Here is a 24,543-nt window from a genome sequence, read left to right on the forward strand (position 1 = left end):
ATCTCTCCTCCTTTGAACAACCAGGAATCCTCACTCCAATGGCGCCGGAGCCCCTCTTCCCTCATGGGGGTGCAGGTGGGCTCCCTGCCTCAGGTAGCGCATCTAAAGCTAGACCCTGCTTGTGAACTGAGGGTGCCTGTGAGAATGCAGAGTTGCTCGCTCCAGGCTCCAGGGCTGCCCCACTGTCCCGTCTCCGGCCCGGCTGCACAGACACCCTGGCTTGCTGGTTTCCTCTGACGTGAGTCACGGACCACAGGTCTGCGGCCCTGGCCTTGTGCTGCCTGTTCGGATTCCTGGAAGGAGGTCTTCTTGGTGGCATGGGGATGACAGCACAGGCTGGACTGTGGCCGGGCCTGGTGGCCATTTTTCAAGGCCAGGTGGGCCCTGGACGGCTGCCAGCGCGAGCCGGGCTAACCCTTTTTTCTGCAGCTTCCTGGAGACGGCAGCTTTCCCTCCAGCAACATAGGCCTCTGTGCCCTCGGCCGTGCTCCTGGCCCCAGGGACTACAACAAACTGCCCAGGACCATGGCTGCAGGGCAGGGCACGGATGGGCACTCCCTGCTCCCCTCCCACTCCTTGGGGAGCCGCTCGGTGTGCAGGGGCTGCATCTCTGGCAGCACGGGGAGGCCAATGCACCCTGAACTTCATGCACTCTGGACATGGGGGTCAGTGGGTTCTGAGTTGGCCAAGGAGGCCCGTGTGGCCAGGGACGGGCCACTGAACATGGGGACAGGGGGCCTGGGTCCTGCCTGTGCTGCTGGGGCCCAGATGGCTCTCCTTTCCCAGATAGAGGCTGGGGACTTCTGAGGAGAAGCTTGACCTTCCTGGGATGTTCTCTCGAGGTTCTCACAAAGACAGACGGGTGGCGACTGCTGTGTGTCCCTGTGCTCTCTGGTGGTCTCACAGCTCCCAGCTCCCAGGCCCTGGGGCGGGGAGCTGCCTGTTACCCAGCATATGAGAATCGAGCTCTTTGGAAACAGTGACAGTTCCCTGGGCCCTGGGTTAGTCTGTGTTCCCTTCTGAGAAACGACACCATGCAATCGAGAGCAAGTTTCCTAAACAAACCCCAGGCAGTGGGGTCTCAGCTCTCTAAAACAGGCCCCTCTCTTCCCTCAGCACCATCTAAGTCATCTCAATGTCCCTTGAGACGCGCTGTCCCCTGCTGTGGGCCAAGGGCTGCCCTAGGGGACGAGAGAGGAGAGCAAAGTCCTCACACCCCTGGCACAGGTAGACCAGCCACTGGGGAAAGGCGGCTGGGGCAGGGTCCACGGGGTGACAGGCAGGGGGCCTGGAGACACTCTGGGAGCTCTGGGCACAAAGCCTGGTCCTGCTGCCTCCCGGCTGTGAGCTGACGAGGAACTTCTGAGTTCCCACTGTCTTGGCTGCAGAGCGGAGGTGCCCTGCACCTCCCGGGGAGCCGTCCTGGCACCTGCTCTTGTTCTGTTGGCGGTTAGGTATTTTAATGCTGTTGATGGGAGAAAGGTTTCCTGCTGGGGTTTTCACTTTCCTGGATGAGTCCCTGCCTGATACTTCTGAAAAGGTGGCACACGCATACCCCAGTCCTCACTACAAGTCTCCAACTGGCCGGTGGGTCTGTGGGGAGCCACATCCTGGTGCTGCCCGCACCTCAGTGACGCGGCTGTGTGGCTTATACTCGCCGGAGGAGGGTGACTCAACCCAATCCTGGGTTCTCAGCCTGTAAAGTATGTTGGCTGAGCCTGAGTCCTTGCCTTGAAACACAAGCTCTGTCATTAAACACACTTTCTTTTACCCAGGGCTGAGAGGACACCAAGCTGATAAACCCCAGCACTAAACGTCATAGAACATGCACACACCTGGACAGAAAAGTGGACAGAACCTTGATTCCTGGCTTTGATTTCTGTTAACATGCTGGGGGACACAGAACAACTGTGCCCAACTCCCAGGGACAGCTCAGGACCCAGCGGGCCCAGAGCATCTCCCAGCTGCTCCTCCCCCTAAGCCCTTGGGCCACCCCAGTGCTTCCCGCACCTGTCCCTTTAACCTCCACAGTCAGCGTGAGGGCGACCCAGAGACCCCAGGTTCCCCCGCCGTCAGCAGGGAAGAGGCAGCTCTGACATCACAGGCTGTGGCGACCCTGGCATGGCACTGCCCATGTGGGCCTGGGGCGTGTGTGATGCTGCCCGGCTCTTTTCCTTGGGACACTGTCCCATCTAGACCCTGCTGTGTTTCCACGATCCCCGGGACGCTGGACTTTGGTCCTTCCCTGCACTCAGTCACCTGGACGTGTGTGGAGCACACACCTCTATGCCCTGACAGCGACCTCTCTGTCGTGTGTGTAGGCGGAGGAGGCCGTCAGGTCTCCCTCACCAACGCTGCCCTGGCAGGTCTTACGAGTCCTATGGGTGAAGAGCGTGCAGTGGACAGCACCCTTGAGGCTCAAAGCGAGTCCTGATGACACTCAGCACTGTCCAAGCAGGGCTGGGGACACACTCCTCACTCCCTGTGCCCAGCCCCAGCCCCTCGGACAAGTGAGAAATGAGACAGAGATGAGAGCTGGAGCGACCCTGCAATTAAAGGCGCAGGATTTGGTGTTTACCTCGGAAAGAAGAGCTGCCTGCCAACGCCTGCCTGCGCCAGCCACCATCTCCCCACCCAGGCTCCCCCCAAGTGTTTATTTAAGCCAACACATTGCTCTGCTAATTGGATAACATTCCATGTGAAAATAGACCTTTTTTTTTTTTAGACCTTTTAAAACAACAGCAGTGGCGGCAAATAAAAACAGCTGCACTGCAAAAGTACAAAGGCACAGGCTGGGGAGGAGAAATTAGAGGCGGGTGCATGGAGAAAGGGACACTCTGGTCTGGACTGCAGACCATTCTCTCGCCTTTCCCTCTCGTGTCAGGCCCTCCTTCCTCCGGCCGCTACAGCTAAATGGGGAGGAAGGGGAGGCTTTTCATGGAATCCCAGTGGTCACTGGTGGTCACTCAGCCAGCAGGGATGGGTACACCTAGCCAGAAGTCCACAGCACACCTGCCCAGGTAGAAGGCTGAGTGAGCCCTGACTTGGGGGCAGGGAGAGCTGGGGAATCGCGCACCTCTGTGGACCGGAAGGGCTGACTGTCCTGGGATCTTCCCTCCCAGGTGGGCCTTCTGCAGAGCATGTCTACCGGGTGGACTCTGTCCCGAGGTGAGAGGAGGGCTCGGGGACAGAGTGTGGCTCTTAGTTTAAGAGAACAGGGAGGGAGGAAACTGTTCCTAGCTGCCAGGTATGGGTTATACGACCTTGATTAAGTAACTTCCGGACTTTAAGCCTCAGTTTACCCAACTGCCAATCAGACCCTACGGCCTGTCCTTAGGGTGCGTGAGGATCGATGCTAACACACCCCAATGTCCAGTATTGTTGCTGCCTGGGAAGGTATTTTGGAGGTTGATGGTTTTATCTGAGAGACACTGCTGTGGCCTGGCGAAGTGTGTGGCACCCATGACCAGAGGCGGTATGGGGCTGGGGCAGCAGGACCACTGCGTGCGCACACAGGCGAGTCCCTGCCTTCCTGGGACGCCCACTCTCCTGCCTCCTGCTCCCCTGGGTGGTGTTGGGAGCCGCCGACACCGGTCGCCTTACTTGGCGGACGTAGGGCCTGTGGGTGGGAGCGGAGCCTGAGCTAGATTGCCCCTCCCATCGAGTGAGTCAAGTTGGCGCCTGCTTCCTGCCCCCTGATTGCGCTGGCGACTTAAACAACCCGCTCTGTAAGATAGTCTGCCTAGCAACAACTGATGTTAGCCAATCAGCCCGCATCGCGCGCTTTGAACTGATTGGCCACTGTCACCCTATAAAAGTGAATGCCTCTCCCGCCACGAGACGAGAAGCACAGAGAAAGCACAGAGAGAGATAGAAAAAGTCCACCGGCGAGAAAGGGCTGGTGGCAGAGAGGAGGCCTCGCGGGGCCCACGCGGAGACAAATAAAGGCAAGGTTGCACACCGCCAGACTTTGTCGTGTGTCTTTCCTGCCGGCCGGGAGCGACATCGACAGGGTGGGATCTGGGAGAAATGCCGGATCATCACACCTGGAGGTTTAGATAACACCAGCACTTTCCCAGGGAGTGACATTTACTGCCTGGGACGTCAGGGGCTGATAAAATGTCCTAGGCTGGGAGAATGTGCCAGCTCATCGATCCGGCTTCCCCTGAGCTGGGCTCTGGTCACCAGTGTCTGCGATGAGTGCAGATGGCCCAGGCCCACCCTGGGTTGCCAGAGTATCTCAGTAGCAGCCCGAGCCATCTTCCCATCAGGTTCCAGGCTCTGCTGCAGCCCCAGAGCTGAGCCCAGAGGATGCCCCAAGGGATTGGGAAGGGAGGGTTGTGCTGCAGGGTGGGCAGAGGCGATGTGAATGTGGTGAGCACATCTGAGTGAAGCCACACTGGCGGGGTCTTTGCTATTCATGGCAGCTGCCTGACACTTTGAGCTCTGCTACAAAGCCCTTGTCAAGCCCTTGTGACAACCTTCTCTCTATAGAAAAGGTCCCATGCATTAGGGTTCCCAGGGACACATGAAATGGGACATGGGTCTGATGCAGGAAGGACAGAGGACTCAGAGTCTTGCACTGTGGGGTTGAGGCCACGAGTGTATACTCAGGACCAGAGTGGAGCCGACCCGGCAGCTGCTGTGAGGGTACAGAGCAGGGAGCTCAGGAAGCTGGGCTCAGGCTTCACCATGTCCTCAGGGCAGTGCAAGTTCCTGCAGGGCTTGCGACCTTGAGGTCCTGACTGCACCAAACTCTTCCTGTCCCCTCCCCCCGACCTGGCACAAGAAGGCACAAGGGTCAGGATCAGGTGAGCCAGTGAGGCTCCTCCTCAGGGTCTGGAGCCCGGGGTCCAGTGGCCTCTGTGCTGAGACACAGGAAAGTTCAGGGGGTCTCTAGAAGCCCTTGCCCTGTAAGTGAGACTACATACACGGCACTCAGAGCTTGGGCACCCGTACAGAGAGCACAAGGTTCTGAGTGTCAGTGGACAGCACTCCCCACTCAGGCAGTGGTGACCAGGAGGAGTGTGGGGCTGAGCAGGGGCAGCTTCCCCTGGGACAAAAAGAGCAAAGAGATCTCTGTAGCAGACACCTGCCCCGGGGGAGCTGGACTTTTCGGAAGCCTGGCTTGCTTGCTCTGTGCTGTGGGAAAAGCTGCTGCAGGACGGCAGGGCCAGAAAAAGCCCCCGGCAGAGCAGGGGGGAAGAAGTACAGGACCCCAAGGCTGCAGGGTGAGCCCTTGCTCCAGTCAGAGCCCTTTCCCTCCATGGAGCTGCATGCAGGGGCAGAGACAGGATGGAGCGAGAGGAGCCGATACCTCACAAAGCACCAGCGATAGCTGTGCCAGCTTTGGAATTAACACCCACCAGCCTGGCCTGGGTGCCACAGGCCTCCGTGCCCCTTTGAGGTATAAGAGCTGGGTGCACCTGGGGCCGCTGTGCAAGGAACCCAAGAAGCAGAGGAGCCCAACCAAGACAAGCACAGGGCCATGGGTGGCACCGAGGCTGGATGTCACATCGGCCACTCTGCTGTCTGACCTCACGGAAGGGTCTGTGCTCCTCCCTCCTTCCACCCCTCACTTCTGCAGCATCCACCATGGACACCACATCATTCTCAAGGTTGACAGCCAGTGCGCACAGGGAGGGCCAGGGAATGTTGCATCTGGACCTCACCCTGACCAGTTCACAGTGGGGTAAACTGAGGCACACCAAAAGTGAATCCCTTGCCCCTGATCATGCGGTATGTAACAGGTAGCACCCTGGCTTCTTGGTCTGCATGCTGCTGACCAGCCAGGCATTTACTTTAGAGAGAGGCGTTTCTCAGGGCAGCAAGGCACACTCTCCCCTGCATGACTGAGGTGGGATCCTGGATGTGAAAGGCGACAGAGCCCCTGCAAGTGCCTTGTCAATCCCTGGCAACAACTGTGTTAGAGGTGGTGCGTGCTCTGCCCCGCATGGCTTCACTCTGTGGACTCTTGCTCTTCTGAAGGCACCTCCCCAGGGAGGGGTCCCTGAGCACCACCGAGGCCAACAGAGGAGAGGCCACCGTGAACTCAGAGATCACGGAGGGAGGGCCAGGGTGACAGCCCTCCTCTGGAGCGCGACTCTCTGAGCTGGGGCTATCAGGGCAGTGACACAGGCACTGAAGCATGTCCATGCCAGCAGGTAGGACCAGTATCCCGGTGGCATCGAGGCCTGGCCCTGGGCCCAGAAGCAGAGCAGCTGCCCTGCTTCAAAAGCCAGAGACGTTGTGTGCCTCCGAGATACAGAACATGCACTGTGGAGAGCAGTGCCCACCGAGGCCACCCCGACTTGTGATCAGCAGAGACGGAGCCCAGAGCAAACATTTGGAGGGGAAGGGGAAGCGGGGGGGGGGTCCCCACATTCTGGGCACCTCCCCTCCTTTGTACATGCTCTTCCATATTGCATCCCACCCTGCCCAGGGGCCTGGATGCGGGTTTCCCCTGATGGGGAGGCAGGGGAGCCCTGTAGGTGCCCAGCCAGGGAGGGGGACGCAGACACTGCCCCTCCCTCCAAATACAAACCTCAGCCCTTTCCCTCCCCTTCCCAGGATGTCCTACGTTGTGCAAAATTAGCAGGGTCAGGGAACAAAGAAGAAACGGCGGCAGTGCTGGCAATGCCTTGCTGCTCCCGCAAAGTGCCAGGAAGGAGAAGGAGAAGCGTGGCGGCGGGGTGCGGCCACTTCTCACCTTGGCGTCTTGCTTTGTGAAGAAGTCCACGAAGCCGAACCCCCTGTGCCTGCCGGTCCCCGCCATCTTCTTCGGCAGACGGACCGTCTTCAGCTCCCCGAAGGTGCTAGAAATGAAAGACAAACACAGGAGTTGAAGAACTAGGGCCTGCAAGGCTGACCCCTGCATGTGAATTTATTCCTTCAGGTTACAAAGAAGTGTGCACAGGGGCAATGTACACACGCGCACACACACATGCACGCGCACACATGTGCTTGAGCAACCTCCTCCTCCCAGACCACGACCCAGAGGGGACAGCAGGTTGGAAACACTCGTGGAAAACTCCAGTTCCTCTATAATGAGTTGGAGGCCATCTGTCTTCCCTGGCCCTGCGGGGTGACTCTGCCAGGGGACCCAGCCTTGTGCTCAAGTCGCTGAGCTGGAGAGGCTCTGAGGGACTAAAGTTCTGCTGGCTTGGACACGGGGTCAGTGGGGTCTCCTGACCTTTCCAAGCCTCCTCCGCCTCCAGCTGGGCACACGCAGACTGCATGGGCGGTGCAGACCATACCTCCCCATCCAGGGCTAGGACCTGGAGGTACCTTTGGGGCTCACAGCTCTGACACACAGCTCTTTCCTCCCACGCTGTGTCCCCTCCCTCCGTGCTCTCCTGCTATTGGCCCAGCCAAAGTCAGGCAGAGCTGGGGAGAAGAGAAGAGCCCTGCTCCTCCGAACAGGGATCGAGCAGGTGAACGCAGCCCAGACCCCCCAAGCCCTGCATCTCTCCATGGAAATCAACCTCCCAGCGATGCCGGCACAAAGGATCGCACTTTCCCAGGGCCTCCCTGGCCTTCTCCTGTCGCTGCCCACCCCCCAGCCCCTTCCTAACGTCCATTTATCAAATCTCTACGTGCAAATTGCTGCCGATAAATATTTAATGTACATGGCATCTGAAGAGAGGTAGTACTTTATTTGAAAATCTACACACACTTGCGGCTGCCTGGGCGCACACACATGTACACATCGCTCTGGGATGCTTTGGGGCCAGGGCCCGACTGGGTAAAAAACGCAGTAAAGGCTGTAAGCGCTCATGAAATGATATAAGCTAAATCCGAGGCGTTAACCCGCAGCCCCCCAGCATGACCAGGCATCTGGCAGCCCAATTTCTGCGGGCGGGATGGAGCAGGGGCGCAGCATTATGAGTCCTTAAAATGAAACCGCACGTCTTCTCGGAGCTCCCCCAGCAGCTCTGCTCCCCCGCCCTGTGTCTCCTGTGCACAGGCCACTGGGAAGGCGTAGGCAACAAGGCCAGCCTCTGGAAGAAGGGAAGGGGCAGAGCACAGCCCTGATGGTCTCCCTGCCTCCCTGCAGAGGAGGGGCCCGGGTTGGGGACCAGAGGCTGGGCAGGTGGCATGAGGAGGTGACAGTGGAGAACAACAGGGGCCCAGCCTGCAAATGCTGTTTTATTCTGCCACCTAAAGGCCAACGCAGCCCACGACAGACACACGGCCGCCTCTTCCTCCATGGAAGTCCTCCCAGGGAGGGCAGTGAGGGGTGGATAGGTCTGCCTTAGGTTCATTCAGATTAACGGTCTCTGGCTCCAAGCTGTTAGGCTGCCCCTGGGACTCAGGGTTGCTGGTCCCTGTGCCTGGCCCCCAGGGCCATCTCTGCTGATAGCTGGGAACTACCGTTCCCACCTCCCTGGGGCTGGGCTGGGTGCTGCCTATGCAGTGTCAGGGCTCCTGGTGCCCTGGCTCGGGCACTGTGGGGCCAGCGCTTATTTAACTTCCCTGCCTACCCTGCGCCTGGACTGAGCTCCAAGCAGTAGAGACCACATCTGTCTTGTTCATTGGTGGCCCAGCAGCAGGGAGCCCCGCCCTGCGCCCAGCCCTGCCTGGATGCCTGGGGATATTTTTGGAACAGACAAACAAGCAAACAGAATGGAGGGAGACATGGCCACTGGTAAATCCCGCCCCGCCCAGGAGGAAGGGGCGAGAACAAAAAGGCCTTGGGGTAAATGTGAAGGGCACAAACCAGCGGTACTGCCCCTGAGTCTCCAGCAGCCCAGAGGCAGCGGCTGGTTCTTGCTAGAAAGGGCCTGGTTTTGAAAGGGAACCTCGGCCCCAGCTCACTTCCCGATGCGCATTTCGGCTTCTTTCTGCCCCCCCCCCCCCCCAGGGGGCTGGTCACTTTGAGGAGCTGAGCCTCCTGTCTTCCTGAGGCCGGGCCTCGTCTGGGTAAAGCAGAAGCCATGTAGGGGTGGCTAGGAGAGGCCCATGCAGACTCCCAGGGACCCAGGGAACCCAGGACCACAGAGCGAAGAGAGGGAGACTGAGCCCAGGCCCTTCTGCCCACAGGAAGCTGATCTTTGGTGTGTGACGGGCTCAACACCCTCTGCCCAGCTTTTCAGCCCCATGTAATTTCTGGTGAGCCAGGCTCTGTGCGTGTGCATGCACATGTGTGCATGTGTGTGTGTGCGTGTGCGAGAGGAGGAGAGGGAGAGAGAGTGCCGTTGAGGTTAATTCCTGCTTCTGCAGCACACTGCAAACTGTGGATGCTCTGTGCATGGTAAGCAGCTGAGGGTCCTGAGAAAGGCGAGGAACATAATTAAAAGGTGGAGAAAGAAGCCGGTGAGGAGGCTGAGGGGCTGGGCTTCCGTGGCCTGCACAAGTGGCATTTGAGAGCTTGGCAGAGGAACCTGTGACAGAAAGATGCTCTGGATCCAGCAGAGATCTCGGGCAGGGATGGGCACCTGGGCGGCCTGCCGCAGCCTGCTGGAGTGTGGGGAGGTCTGGGCTTCTACACAGACAGGTATGTGGTATGTGAAAGGCACAGGCAGCTTTCAGGGAGACAGGGACGGACGGCAGACTCCTTCATTGCCACGAGAGTGTGGGAGAGTGGAACAGGAGCTGGTGCTGAGGAGCTGGAGGACCAGGGAGAGACCTCTGAAGGACACCGGTTACCTGTGGCCTCTTCCCAAAATGCACAGCAGGGCCTCAGGACCCAGCATTGCTGCCGTCCCCCAGCCCCCAAGGAGTGCCTTCCAAGTGCTAGGTCTTTGACGTACAGCATTTCCAGGTGTAACGACAGCTGGGGGACCAGTGCTGGGTTCCAGATGAGAAGCCCAAGGGCCAGAGATGCAAAGTGACTGCCTGTGTCCACAGCCTGGGGACTCAAAGCCCAGATGGGAGCTCTTGTCCTGGTGCTGGGAATGCTGGACAGCAAAGGAGCCCAGGTTCTTGTGAGACCAGGCGAGGTCTCACATGAGGCCTATACTAGCGATGGCAGAGAGAGATTGCAAGAAAATTAAAAAGGAGGGAGGAAAAAAGGTTGGGGAGAAAAAAAACCCCAAAATCAATGAAGTACCTTTAGCTCCTTGGAGATAAGCGATGTATAAACACCAGCCATTATGAAGGGCTTATCTGCCTGCAAGGTCCGCAGGGCCATTTTTAAGAGCGCCCTTTGAAGGAAGTTTTGCATGAGCCCTTCTCCCTGGGGAGCCAGGGGCCAGGGCTGGGGTGAGGTGGGGCAGGCCCACGGGGACCAGCGAGGGAGGAAGCCACAGTGCACCCGGGACTCCTCCCCTGCACAGCCCTGCGCCGGGGGATGCGGACGCTCGCTCCCCACTGTGTAGATAATAGGAACCACAAAATAGCAATTACTGTATCCGAAGCCGTGAATAAAGAGGACAGACCAGGCTTTTAAACACGGCCCTCCTCCCCACCCCCACCATGCTCACACTCCGGTAACAAACTCACACCTCACTTTTCCAATTATTTCATTCACCTCGGGTTCACCAATTACTCCCCGTGCTGCGGCCCCACCCCCTCTGCCATGCCAGGGTGCTCGGGATTGGTGGCAGGCTCTGGGCTTTCCATGATGACGACTGAATGTCACCTTGCTAATTTCTCCCAAGATGTGGGCCTGGGGGTCTGAGGGGGTGCTGAGGTGTAGAGGGAGGCTGGCAATTACACTCAGCCCTGGTAAACATGCTGGGCTATGCAAAGCCTGTTTGCATACAGGCCCGGGGGCAGACACCAGGCGTGTGCCCTGGGCCTGTGTAGTGGGTGGGATGTGCCCTTCCACGTGAGCCCTGGCTGCCATCGACAAGGGACGAGTCTCCCTGTACCTCTCCCTCTCTCCTTAAGCGAAGCCATGGGCAGAGCACGGCCCGAGGAGCCCCAACCTCTCAGCTCGCAGGACCTAAGTCCTTGTTGCTCTGGACCTGCTTGGAAGGAGCAGAATCCCAGCTCCGAGGAGAGGTTTGTTGGCCCGACTTCTCCTCACCTGAGCTCGGGTATCGCTGGGAACAAACTGCTGCTGCCCAAAAGTCCAGGAGTAGGAGCAACCGTGCGACCCGCGCAGGACAAAGCGTGGTGTGAAGCACAGAGTAAGTACTGGCTCTGCTCCTGCTGGAGGCAGGGGAAAGGACTCAGCCTCCTGGCATGAAAAAGCCCCCGCCACGTCACCAGCACCAAGTTTCTAGCACGGTTCTGCACCCACAGGTCCCAGGGGCCACCATACTGTGCGCCTGGCCAAGGGAGGCCCCTGGAGGATGACACATGACCCTTGGGACTTCGACACTGTCATTACCATTTCCCACGGTCACTTGGGCAGTTGTTGTCTACCACAGGGGGCGCAATGCTGTGCCCAAAGTCCCAGGGGTGGTGACCAGCCATGTTGGGCCGGGGGGTGAGTGGTCTGTCCCCCAAGCCCGTGCTTCTGCCTCCTAAAGAGCCTGCACGATTGTCCTGCCTAGCACCAAGCAAAGTCCCCAAATGTGCAAGGTGCTGGGACGGCAGGTAGGGCCTCATCCTGAGCCCCGGGACCCTTGGCCAGCCAGAGGCAGCCTCGTGGGAAGGAGGCCTTGCCAAAAGTGGGCAGTGCACCATTCTTCCTTTGACACAGTACAGGACTCTGGGTAAAACTCTCACCTCGATGGACTGGGTCCAGTTGATCCTTGCTCACCCCCTGGTCCATCCTAAAGTGGGTGCACCAGGGAATGTGGGGACCCACCGGATTATCTCCGCAAGGCAGTAGATGTCCTGTCCCCTGGCTCCTTTCCTTACAGCTAAAGGCAAGTGGGACAGACAGACCAACTGGACTTCTAGAGACAAACCTGTCTCTTGGGCTCCAACAAGGAGAGGCTAGGAATCCGAGTCACACCTCCATTTCTCGCACAGACCAAAGCCTCCGGAGACCTTCTCCCAGGGCTGCCTCGCACAATCCCTTAATGCACTGAGTCCAGCTTCTGGGCTTGCCTGGGCTGCACGGTGTGAAGCGGATCATTCTGGGCTGCATGTACATTAAATAAGAAAACTTACATGTCTGCTTAATAACAGGAAGCGCCTGTCTGTACAGGCACACCTGCGTGGGCAGCTTGCAATGCTATCAGCAGTGAGTGCTGTGTTTGCACAAGTATGTGTAAGGCCTGACACATGCAGGTTTGGATCCCACTGACCATGCCTGACAGACACAGCACGGGGTCAGCCTTGCTCTGTGTCCTCTCCTAAACAGTGCTGCCGTCACCTAGACAGCATGCGTGCGAGCACCATGCAACGGAGTCATGAAAGACAGGCCTGAAAACTACATCTCGTGTTAAAACGTCGCCCTGTGGGGCTGCGTCTCAGGGCATCCAGGCCTGCACTTGGCACCTCCCGTGAGGGCTGGGCAAACAGAGGCTGCTGCAGTTGCACCCGGAGACTCATTAGTGACTCCTGCCCCAGTCCAGGTCTACACTGGTCACCCCCCCTGTAATGCTGCCCCGGGGATTTCTGCCCTGACTGCTGGGCACATGCCTGGCATTCCCTCTCCCACAGGGGCCCCAGTGAGTGGTTACTACTGTCCCAGGGTCATGCATACAGGTCAGCTGCTGCTGTTCCCATGCTGTACAATGCTTTACAGGCTCCCCCTGTCCTCGGAGCCCTTTCCAAACTCCTTATTTGGGACTGGAGGCTGTGCCTGATGGAATGGGACGCCTGCCTGTCCCACTCTCCAGCTGTCCCTTGCATCCTTCTCCTCTCTTCAATGGATAATGCACGTTGGCTTTCCCTCTGGTCCCTGACGCCACCAAATGCATGCATACCCCAGGGCCTTTGCAGCTGCTCTTCCCGTGACCCGGCACCCTCTTCACCTTGGTATCCCCACCATCCACTCCTTCTTGTCATGCTATTACCAGCTCCAGTGCTGCCTCACACGGCCAGTGGCCACCTCTTAACTCTGGCCTCCCTGCCCACCAGCTGCACCGTCACATCTGACCCCTGTCCGTGTAACTTACAGGCCCGTTTACCTCCCCATTCTTTTACTGAATAAGAAAGCACAGCCCAGGATGGCAGAGTCTTTGTACTGGGACTTGTCTGACACCCAGAAAACCCTCCAGACCTTCACCTAATCCCAGAGTCCTCGCTGAGGGCCCAGGGGTTCGGTCCCTGTCTCCTCTCTGTGCTGTCTCATGTGACCTCCGCGCTGGGGTGCAGGGAGTCACACCTTTGGTCTTCTGCCCCTTAGGGTGATGGTCTTGTACCGAACGTGACCACCTATTTTTACTGCAGTGTCTGGCCTTTGGGGAACTCGCCATAGCACCCAGATTTGCATTTTCCCAGGCAGTGATTAAACTGTGAGCAACAAGGTGGCCTGCTCCGTTTACCAGTGGGGCTTGGACCTAGAGGGCTTCAGAGCTGCGCCCGGCCCGGTACAGAAGGGAAGACGCAGGGCTCCACAGACAGCCTGGTGGAGGAGCAGACGCATGTGTGGAGCCTCAGTGGATTGCGGTCCGCGTCCCTGCCCGAGGTAGTGTTTAGGTCTCTCAATACCCTTTCACAAGGCCCTTGCAGGCAAGTGCGACCCTCACTTTCCAGATGAGAAGAAATGACAGAGTAATTAAAGGGTATCTTGCAACTGGAGCCGGGGTGACTCTTGACAGTGGCCGGGGCCTTGTGCAGGGGCACTGGTGTGGAGAACCTGTCCAGAACGTGGAGGCTCCGGTCCAGCGCTGGGTGACCCTGGGGGAGTCATTTCCAGCCGGACAGATGACCGAAAGCAGGGCTGTGCAGTGGGTGGGAGGGCAGTTCGCCTCATCCAAGCAGTGGTCTCTCCAGGCCAGACTGACCCAGACAGGAGCCAGGAGAGCTGGGGGAAGCCTCTGGGGGGACGCCCCAGCAGCAAGCGCCCATCTCTGTGCCACTGGTACCAGCACGGGCAGGGAGCTGGACAGAGACACAGTCCCGGCCCAGCGCAGGGGCTGCCATGGGTCAGCCTGAGCCCATTCAACGTTGGGGCCACAGCTCCCAGGGAGGGTGGGTGCAGTTTGGACAGTGAAGAGCTGAGTCACAGCAGCGCCCGGCGCACCAAGTCTGGGGTCCTATGTGCACTGGCTGCCACCTTTCTGGGGCTCGATTTTGTCACCTGTGAAATGGGAACTTGGCCCCACCCCAGCCCATACCACAGACTGCATATGCAGAGGATGTGCCCTTACTATGAGCAGCTGCAGCTGTGTCCGGCAGTGGGCTGGGAGGCCAGAGGGACCCCAGGTGAAGAGGGCAGGGCTGTCCCGTCCCCCGGGCAGCCTTTCTCCACCTGACACACCTGTCTCACCAGTTTCACAAGACGACTGGGAGAAACTGTCCCTAGGGAGCCGGCTCTTGGGGAGACCCAGGCGCCCCTCTCTTGCCTCGGCCGAGCATGCCTGCTGGACAGCTGGTGCCCCTCTTTCTTCAGACTGAGGGGATGGGGCCGTGGGCTGGGGCGGCATCCGGTCAGCCCTGCCCTCTGCCCTCCTTGGGAGTTAATGAAACCCACAGCAGACGCCCTCCCCACGCTCGCCCCTCTGGTCTGCAGCCGCCTTGAGTACGGCTAATCCCATTACAGGAAAATAAAGTGGATAATTCAGGCTAATGAAATCGTTACAAGAGTGTGGCCAGCCAGAGGTGGACATTCAGACCCAATTTAATACCCTTTCACGTCGTTATCCTCCAGACAGGCGATGTTTGAAAGGAGGAAGGACAAAAATTAGAGAGGGAGAGGAGCAGTTAGCTGGAAACGGGGAAGGAATTAACCTGCCATGGATGTCACCTTTGGCAGTGATGGCCAGCCTTCCCACAGGCATCTCCACGGCCACTCTGGACAGTGTGGGAACCGGGAGGGTACCAATGCCAGGTGTTTGGAACCTGCTGCTCACTTTCCATCTCCGCCACTCTTACAGGACCTGGTGGGGACACCCGGACACACACACACACACACACACACACACACACACACACGTCCCATCACTAAGGTCACAATTTCTCACTCCCATTAACCCATCTTTGGGGTTGCTTCGGAGAAGTGGGGTACAGGGATGTGCGAGGCTATGGTGGGAGCCACGTTGGTGGGGTGGCAGGAGAAGATGGGGTGAGCTCCCTGCTAGACAGAGCAGGTGCTGGACCCACAGCCCCAAGTGTGCGTGGGTTCTGGCCCACACCTGCTCAGCAGGCTGAGGCAGGAAGAGTGGAGTTTGAGGCCAGTCTTGGCAAGGCCCGATTTCAAAGCCAACAAAAAGCCTCGAACATTTCTATTGATTCTATTTCTTTGGGATCCACTTCAGTGCTCAAAACCTTAACAAAGACCGTAGTTCACAAACTGAGACTACCATGAGTTGCCGTGTCAGCCTTTTTTTCCTAAACTAGCACTGGCCACCCTGATGTCTCTCTCACTTAGGGACACGAAGCTCCCCACCACCTAGGTCCTCCTTACTAGGGAACACGGAGGGCAGGTGGCCAAGCTGACCCTGAGACACCTGGAGACACAGGTGCAGGGACACCTGGTGCAGTGTGGACAGTGGCCAGCCCTCAATGGTTCCTGCCAGCACCCTGGGGTGGGCCTGGAGCCTGTGTCCCTCGCAGGGGAGGAAGGGTGTGGGGCACCGAAAGAAAATTCCTACTGAATGGTCTGTATTTTCAGAGAGCACTGATGGTTTACAACAGAGATGAGAAAGCCACTGACGGGGGATCGGAGATACACTGTGGGTGCCAACCTGAGCTGGGTACATCTGCTCCTAGTGGGGGTGCTGGCCCCCAGGAGCCCGGAACCAGGTGCTTCACCTTCAGCCTGGGCACCCACTCAGCACACAGGCAAATACATGACCTCGACCCCTGTCACGGCCCCCGTTGAAGGTGGGGGAACAGAGCACCAGGCTGGAAGAAGCCACCTCAAAGCTTCCCTACCCCACTGCTGTCCACAAGGACACGCGTCTGCAGCCACCTGACATCTTCCTGATGTCCTCCAGCACTGTGAGCTGCTGCATGCTCTTCCCAGCTTGGTTCCCCTGCTGGGTGACCGAGGGGGCAGTGCCCAGGACAGTGCCCATGGCCCCTGACAGGCGGCACATCTGTGGGTGTTTGTCTCTGCCCAGCTTTTCGGGTTCCTGGTCCTCCTTACGACCAGGTCCTCAGTACCAGAAACAGGAAGCAGGGCATGCAGGGAGGGGGCGGGTGCAGGCTGCCACCCAGGGGGACAATGCCTCACTCCTCAGCCTCTAGGGGGAGCCATGCTTAACTGGACGCCAGCAGCAAGTGAGGGAGGAGGTGGGAAGAGGCCTGGGAGAGAAGGCAGGAGGCAGCCCTGGAAAGCGCACCTTCCAGGAGCTCCCTCTGACACCCGCCATTAGGAGGGACGTTCTGAGGCTTCCACCCCTGGGCAGGAGTCGCCATGGGTCACAGCTGGGAGGGCCATTTCTCCATCCAAGTGGGGGTACAGCCTGAGGTCTCGCCTCAGATAACTGGGGAGCCTTGACTCTGAGGTGCCAGAGAGGGCCAGACCTGTTGTCAACAGCACAGGAGAGGCCTCTGCAGGGGACGGGAGCCTCTAGGGCAGACTGGAGACAGCCAGCCCCGAGCCAGTGGTGATCCATGCTGTGGAGATGCCCAGCTCCCAGGGGAGGACAGCCACCCACCCCTGCTGGGACAAATGTTATTTTTAAAAGTCCGGGAAAGAAAACAACAATAAAATAACTGCAGCTCAGGACGGCGGGTGAGCTTTAAGGTTCGGAGAAGGGTGAGATGGATTTGTGAGCCGGATCATTTATTTGGGCCTGAGCAAACAATGCAGACCTGGTTCCACTGCACCAGGGAGCAGGGGGCTTGGGCTGGCTGATGCGTCAGTGCCACCCCGGTTCCCTGCCGCTCTGGGGAGCGGGACAGAGGGGACCTCAGAGCCTCAGCTCCTGGGGGGCTGTTCCAGGGGCTCCGGGTGGAGGCAAGAGTTAGGGAGCCTGGCGTGCAAATGGGAAGCCTGGGGAGCCACTGCTGGTGTCTGCAGGTGGGGGCTCCTTTCTTCATTAAAGATCCCAACTAGGCCAGAGAGGATTTGGGGTGTCGGAAAACCGCGGTCGGGAAGGAAGAGTCCCCACCGCAGCACGCAGAGAGCCAGAGCGCGGCTTGTGGTGGGCAGGGAGCGAGATAAAGCCAGGTCTCCGCTCTGGAGAAGCCCTGGGCCTGTGTCCCCGCCCTCAGCCGGGGCTGGCTGTGAGTCGGGGCCGCCACCCTGTTCCCTGGGGAAGACACGAACTGGCCACAGCTTCCCCACACGTGTGCCTTGGGGTGGGAGTTATCCTCAGAAGAAAGGAATCAAGGCTTGTAGGGTGGGGTGGGAAATAATCGGGACAGCCCCAGGGGAAAAAGCAGCTGTCTGGAGCACTTTCGGTGCGATGTTTGCAGCCCCTGTGCGGAGCCTGCGCCTCCAGCAGCGAGGGTGGAGTCTGCAGTGCAAGCTCCAGGGCTCTGCACAGACCGGGAGGAAGAGAAAGCCTGGAAGTGAGGCTGCTCTCCTCTCTGCTGTGCCTCAGCCTGCCTGTCTGTGAAATGGCACCATGATCCCTGCACTCCATTAAGTCCCAGGAATGCTGACACGAGAGAATGCACCCTAAGTGCTCGGCGCACAGCCAGGACCTCAGAGAGCCCTTGGAAGTGAAGTGGACACAAGCAAATAAAGGACAGAACAATGTGGAGACCGCTGGACCTGGGGCTGCTGGGCCAGGACCTGAGCCCATTCCACAGGTGGGGGAAGCGAGGGAAGCAGGTGCTCCCTCCTGCCCAGCAAAGTGTCAGGAGTAGGTGATGTACTTTGAGACTGCAGGCCGGTGTCCCATCAGCCCCTCAGGGCTGCCCCAGTGGCTGCAGTCAGTGGAGCCACGCGACCAGCCCTGGTCTATGGAGCAGCAGAGGCTCTGCAGCTGGCTCCTTCCCTGCCACCTTGGAACTGAGTCCTGAGCGGCCTGGGAGAACCGCGCCCACTGTGACCCTGCCCTCGGATGTGCCCATCTGCCGCTGCCACTGTGGCACCTCTGGCCCACCTGGAGCGACGCAAGCGCAGGGGCCCCTGAGGAGCCTCGGCCTGGGATGAGGGCTCAGGAGGCTTGGAGCTCAGCACCCAAGGCTGTGTGGGCTCTCGGCGCTCTTGGGCAGCGCCCACTGCGAGCAAGGGCCAGCTCTGTTCTCTAAGGTCCTTCAGCACTGGGACAGCGACTCTTCACAACAGGGAAAGAGGAGGAGAGGGCGGCCCACACTTACACCAGGGCCAGCAAGCCGGGTCTATGACCAGACCTCACCAACAAATACACAGAACTAATTTACCAGGAAGCTCCAGGTTTGTGCTTCGCTGCTTTGAGCTACAACAGCAGAGTATCAGAGGTGCAAAACTGAAAAGACTTGCTTTCATCTATTCTTTCCAGAAACTCTGGGAATCCCTGCTCTGGACGAACACCCCTGTCCCACCCTGAGGTGTCACACTGACCCCGTGCCCTGTCCTCCCGCCACCGTGTGCTGACTGCTCCTCCCACAGAGCAGGCGTCTCTACCCCCTTGCTTGCTGAGCTCCTGTTTACCTTAGTTATGAGAGGGAGGAAGACCCAACCGGGCTCTGCACCTCGCCTGCCCAGGGTCCCGGACCCGAGGGCCGTGAGGAGAACCACTCACCGTGTGCAGAGCACGCGTGGGCCCAGGGAGCTGAGCCGTGTAGGCACAAACACGTGTGCAGAGGGTCAGCACCGGTGTGAAACAGACATTGGCTGCCACGGGCACAGCTGAGAGCCACAGCCAAGGTCCACTCGGCGGCAGTCCCCGTGGACGGTGCTGTGCTGGCTCCCCTTCCCATCTCTTCCTATGCTGCACGTCTGGGTGCCCAGCACTCGGAGGTCCCAGATGGGACCCGAACGGGAGCAGCCCCGGTGTGTGGCCCAAGCCTCCCCTGTCCCTGCTCACTGCTCTCTGGGGTGGCTGCCAGGGAGATGGTGGCCTCTCTGTTGTAACCAGGAGAACTGAACAAAGGCGGACGCTCAGCATCTATCTCACTCACTTTTACGCCACACACAAGACTTCGATAAAGATAACTACACGTTTTATGAGATTATTTTTTAAAGACAGAAAAAAACCCCACTGACCCCTCAGATGCCAGCTTCCTTTTACCAGCAGTCAGGCTGCAGCTTGCTCCTTCCTCTCAAGAATGCAAAGCTAAGATGACAGCGTTCTACCCTGTGCCATGTGGTCCCTAAAAGAACCACTTGTTCCCCTTATTCCTTAGGCTGCCAGGGAGCTCAGGCTGCCCCAGAATTCCATCACGAGAACCCTCAGCCTCGGTTTTCTGGCACCATCCTGTTTCCACTACAGCTCCATGTACATCCCTTAAGGAGGGCACCACCGAGGTGTCTGTATGGGAGGCTGGTGGGCGAGCAGAGCAGGGCGGGGCACACTAAGCCAAGCCCAGCTGCTTAAACCGGGACTACTCTGTGCTCTGGCGGCAGTTTCCGGGCTGCTGGCCCTGCACCAGTCTTTGGCCCCACGTTGGCCTCCCTGTGGGTTCCCAGCCTGCAGCTGTACAGAGCTGGATTCCTTACACATTTAGACAGCGATCTGGATGTGTTTCTGAGATCCCGACAGACCAACAGACACACAGACACACAGAGGCTCTTTCTGCAGCCTCACTGGATGATTTTCTACACGACAGTCACCTGGGCTTCAGAGTCTCTGGGGGAGCGGGATGGCGTGACACCCGCCATGGTGTGTACCTGGTGCTGCCCTTGGCTCTCGTCTCCGCAGGAGCAGGGTCAAAGGCCTCTCGAAGGAAGTCCCCGGCCTGAGCTGCTGTCCAGGCACCATCGCTCTGCCCCCAAGCAGCCTACGCAGGTGACTGCTTTCTGAGGCCACTGCACTAGCATATCCCTCGGCCAGCCTCGGGCTCAGTCACCCCAAACTGAGTGAGGGTAAAACCCGGGGCCACGGAGGGGCGGAGGCCCGCTCCACCCTGCCTCCTCTAAAACACTGTCAGCAAACATCACGTCGTCCCAAAGGCCGCATGGGCACCCTGAACTGCAGTGTGCACTCGGGCACCACAGGGCTGCGCCTCACGGCCGGAGCCATCCTCCGTCCCCGCCTGCCCCGCGGTGACGCCTCGGTACCGAGTTCGCCGCCACCGCAGCTGCGGAGGGAAGCGATGGCAGGCGAGACGGGGACAGTTGCCATGATACGGCCGCCGTGGTAATTCAGCCTCAGAGCTCTGGCTCCCTCGGAATAATTTAACGATCTGTCATGGGAAGGAAGGGAGGAAGGAGGACAAGCGTTGTGCGGCTCGATGTTCCCGCCTCCGAAAAATAATCTAAGTTCCCGGAGCTGGAGGAGGGCCCCTGCGGGGGAGAAGGCAGGCTGAGAACATTCTCTTCCCAGAGGCAGCTGGGAAGGCCTGACTTATCTGCTTCTGTGGGAGGGAAAGACGTGGATCAGAAAACCACAGGGACCTCACCGCAGCCTCCTCTGGCCGCCAGGTCTGTTCCCTTCGCATCCAGACCTGGAGGGGCTCTCTTCCTCCCCTCCCGCCTGGGCCCTGCATGGGCAAAAAATGTGACTGGCACAGGACAGGAGAGAAAACACCGCAGCCTCTGCTGCAGGCGTGACAGGGAGCCACTGTCCTGGTCACCAGGACCCTGGAGAAATCCCCCCCCTTCTAAAATCCCTGTTATTTTTGTGCCTGCCCACTCTGGGGAGTGACAGGGGCAGGTGTCTCAGCCATCCTGGGAACGCGAGCAGAGCCTACAGTGTGCGTGGTGCACGGGCCTGGCACACCTGTCCACACCACGATAGCGCTGTGTGGCCGTTTTCTACCTTCTACCAGGAACCCTCCAGGCCCAGACCTGGCTGCCACCGAGTCTTGGTGGCTTCTCTTCTCTGGGATCACATCTTGAATCTCTCGGGAGACCTGTTCTTCTGTCTGCAGCCAAGAGGAGGAGCCAGGGTGGGCCCATCACACAGGGATTCCTGGGGCTGGGGCCTCGGGGTTTGGGTGAGAAGACAGAGATGCCCACTGCTTGGACAGCAGAGACCAGCCCTCCTCGGGAGCACCGGGCTCTCTCCTCCCACCATGCTCTGCTTAGATCTAAGGTGGCCCTCAGAAGTCCTGCCCTTGGAGGGCGGCTGGCCCATGGGGTGCTGTGCTCGCCCGTGCATTCACCACGGATGATGTCCTTGCTGAGTGCACTGCTGGGGGTGGGGCCTGGCTGGGGGGTCTTGGTGGGGGGCCTGCAGGACTGTATTCTTGCCCCTGGCTCCGCCTTCCTCTCTGCTTCCTGAGCAGCTCTTCTGCGCTAGGCCCTCTCCCAATGCCGTGTCTGCCTCGAAACTGGCTGCCATGGACAAATCTGCTGGAAACTGAGCTAAGCAAACCTCCCCTGTGAGTTACAGGTGTCGGGGATTTTAACCCAGCTGGTTTTGGGAAAGAGACTAACACACACTGTGTGTCCAGCGGAAACCAGGCCCTGGGCTCTGGGGCCCCAGCAAGTCATGGGGCCTGAATGTGAGGGGCTGGGGTAGCCTGGCCACTCTGCAGGGGCCAAGGAGCAGCTCTGCATGCTGTGAGCACTGTCCCAAAGCACACCAGTTCTGCACACCAGCAAAACACCCTCCTCAGAGGCAAAGAACCGGCAGGTTTTCTTTCAAAGGAGCTCCAGGCTCCCTACAAAAGTCTTAAGAACAAGACTTGGCGTGGCCTGCTCAGCAAGCACTAGAGTAAGAGAAGGCCAAGGGCGTGTGGGGCTGACAGCCAGGGAGGGGGCGGTGCAGGGCCCCACAGAGCCCCCCAGGGCCCTGCTGGCCCCCGCAGTCTCGGTGAACCAGGTGCTCACCAGGCAGTGCAGGTCCCCAAATGTATCCCTGGGGTACTCTCAGATATCCCCACGGCCTCTGCAGAGCACATGGAGCTGCTCTAAGAATTCAGAGATGTAAGTTCAAACCTACTCTAGGTCTGAGGCTACGCTACTGGTCAGCAAACTCAGCAGCATGCAAGGCCATGGCTGGAGCCAGGCAGGGTGGGGATGCCTGTAATCCTAGCACTCAGGAGGCTGAGGCAGGAGGATCATGAGTCACAGCCTGGGTACTAGGACACTAACTTAGCAAGACTTTGACTCAAAGAAACCAAGAGCCCACTGGGGATGTAGCTCTGAGTTAGGTCTTGGATTCAATCCCCAGGATGGGTTTTACCGTTTAACTTCTGGAATATTCACAACCCAAGGCAGGTACTACCGATTACTATCCCCAGTTCACAAATGCAGAAACTGAGGCCCGAACTTGCTCAAACTCCGAACTCTGCACAGGGACAGGGCCCCTGTGTTGACCACCAGCCCCCAAGCACAGTGCCACAGGTCACCCTCACACTCAGGGCCTCCTGATGGGGCTCTCGGTGCTTCCTCCTGTCTCGCAGTGAGGGACTCAAGTGTGTCCAGGTGAGGCAACAGGGACACGGCCATGCGGCCAACACGGCCTGAGCTGTATGTGAAGCAGTCTGTCCGGTTTCTGCATCTCTGTCCTTCCCATGATGCCATCTAGCTGCCTATGGCTCAGAGTCACCTGTCACCAGCCCTGGATGGGCCAGTGCTCCCCAAGAGAGCTGCTTTCACAGACTCTGTCCCTCCTTTCCCTTCTGCTGGGGAAAATGCATGCAAGTCGAGTCTACTCAACTCACAGTGGGAAAGACGGAGGGGATCCCCAACCCCTGGAAGGGCACAGCTCTGTGACATGTGACCCAAGCATCCCATCGGGCCCACCCAGGTTCCACCTCCCAGCAGCATCGTGGCCTGGGGTCCCAGCCTTTAATGCGTGGGCCCTCAGGGGACACCGCACACCTGAACACAGCACTCGTTTTTACTGAGCACTTACTCTGTGCCAGGTCTGGTGCTAGGGCCAGGATGGAAAAATAACTACCACTGTTTCCACGGGAACTCGCCACATACTTCCTCCCTCCATGCGTTTAATTACGTTGGAGGTGCGTCTATTTTTACAAGGCATCTGTGTGGTGAGAGAAAATACCCTTAAAAGAAAGGGGGAAAGGCCTGACGTGAGCTTCCACCGGTGAAGCTTTCCGCCTGTGGGGTAGCAATTCTGAAACTCGTGTGCACGACAGCCAACCAAAGTGGGCACAGTGGATGATGGGAGCAGGGTGCTCCCCGCCGGAGAAGGGAACGAGTGACACAGAAAAGAGGGCAGAATAGAGCCTGTGACACAGCCCCAATCAGAACCAGAGGCCTCAGTATGAGCTCAGGGTTTTAACACAGACACAGAGTGGCCCCGAAAGCCTGTCTGCCCCTGCGGCTGACATTTGTTTTACAGTGCTAGGGGTTGAACCTATGTGGAGTCCTTGTACTTCACACATCCCCAGCCTTTTAAAAAAATTTACCTTGGACAGGGTCCCACTAAGCTGCCCAAGGTGTACTGAAACTTGTGATCCTCCTGCCTCAGCCTCCCAAACTGCTGGGATTACAGGTGTGCACGACTGTGCCTGGCTATTCAGGGGCAAATGTGCCCCGTGCCCACCTCCAATGCCCAGGACTTCTGGCAATGGCTGGAGACATTTTTGGTTGTCACAACTGGATTCAGGCTGCCACCGGCATCCCAGTAGGCAGAGGCCTGGATGAGGCTCCACACTCCACCCACGAGGGAGGGTCCCTGCTCCAGAAAGTCACTCAGCCTGAGCTGTGCCGAGGCTCAGAAGCTCCTCTCAGTCCCACTGGCAATTCTCTGGGGCTCTGGTCCTAACAACCACTGGCAAGAACCCGAGTTCCTCGGAGAAGGGGCTGAGGCCAGGGCTGGAGCAGGGAGAGCACACAGGAGCTGCAATGTCCACCTATGATAATCCTGAAGCAGAGTTTAGGATTGGTAATAATCACGGAGGACGGAGAAGGACACCACCCACACTCCCCCCCAGACGGGAGGATTTCAGTAATAAAACCAAACGGTGACAAAGATGGCTTCTAACTTGTTAGATAAAACTCCAGAGTCCACACCGGAAATAAAATAAATAAGTACTCTGCGTGCACAGCGTGGGGAAAGGCCCCTCCCAGGAGGAGAATCCCAAGCCAGCGGTCCAGGGGCAACCACGCAATCACAAAATCAACCTGACAGCCAACTTGGAGGTCAGTAACTCCCACATGACTCAGCAGCACATGGGGAAATTACGACCAGATCCTTGGTGTTTCCAGAGACCCTGGGTCTCCTCTGAGATCCTCGCTAATTACCGAAAGAAAAAACAGTGACTTAGTGGGAAAACCTGCCGGAGCAGACGAACCTAGGTAAGGGGGACTCAGAACCCCATGGTGGAAGTGGGAGTTCATCTGGGAATTTCCGGGGTAGGAAACAATGACACATGGTCACCCTGCCTGGTACACAAAGATGCCACGCTCCGGCGCCACGCGGTATCTAAGACTGCCCCCGCGGGTACTGCATTTGCAGCAGAAATGCGCCTGCTTCCCGATCACCGGACATCTGCCTTCTGGTGTTGGGAACATTTTTTTTTATACTTAAATACAAAACAAACCAATGATGAATTTTAAACTACTTAGGTAAGAGG

General features: G+C 58.5%; 1 protein-coding gene across 5 annotated transcripts in view; it reads right to left on the reverse strand.

Annotated features, from left to right (window-relative positions):
* Positions 1-24,543, reverse strand: part of Rbm19 (RNA binding motif protein 19) — a 91,129-nt gene that overhangs the window by 20,314 nt on the left and 46,272 nt on the right. For all 5 annotated transcript variants that reach the window (XM_004999571.4, XM_003461361.5, XM_004999570.4 and 2 more), the window contains exon 22: positions 6,710-6,815. In XM_004999571.4, the coding sequence (XP_004999628.1) occupies positions 6,710-6,815 (106 nt within the window). The remainder of the gene's footprint in view (positions 1-6,709; positions 6,816-24,543) is intronic.

This window comes from Cavia porcellus, unplaced genomic scaffold, assembly GCF_034190915.1.
Source record: "Cavia porcellus strain 051 isolate PalLab524CR breed Dunkin Hartley unplaced genomic scaffold, mCavPor4.1 scaffold_16, whole genome shotgun sequence".
Classification (NCBI taxonomy): Eukaryota; Metazoa; Chordata; class Mammalia; order Rodentia; family Caviidae; genus Cavia; species Cavia porcellus.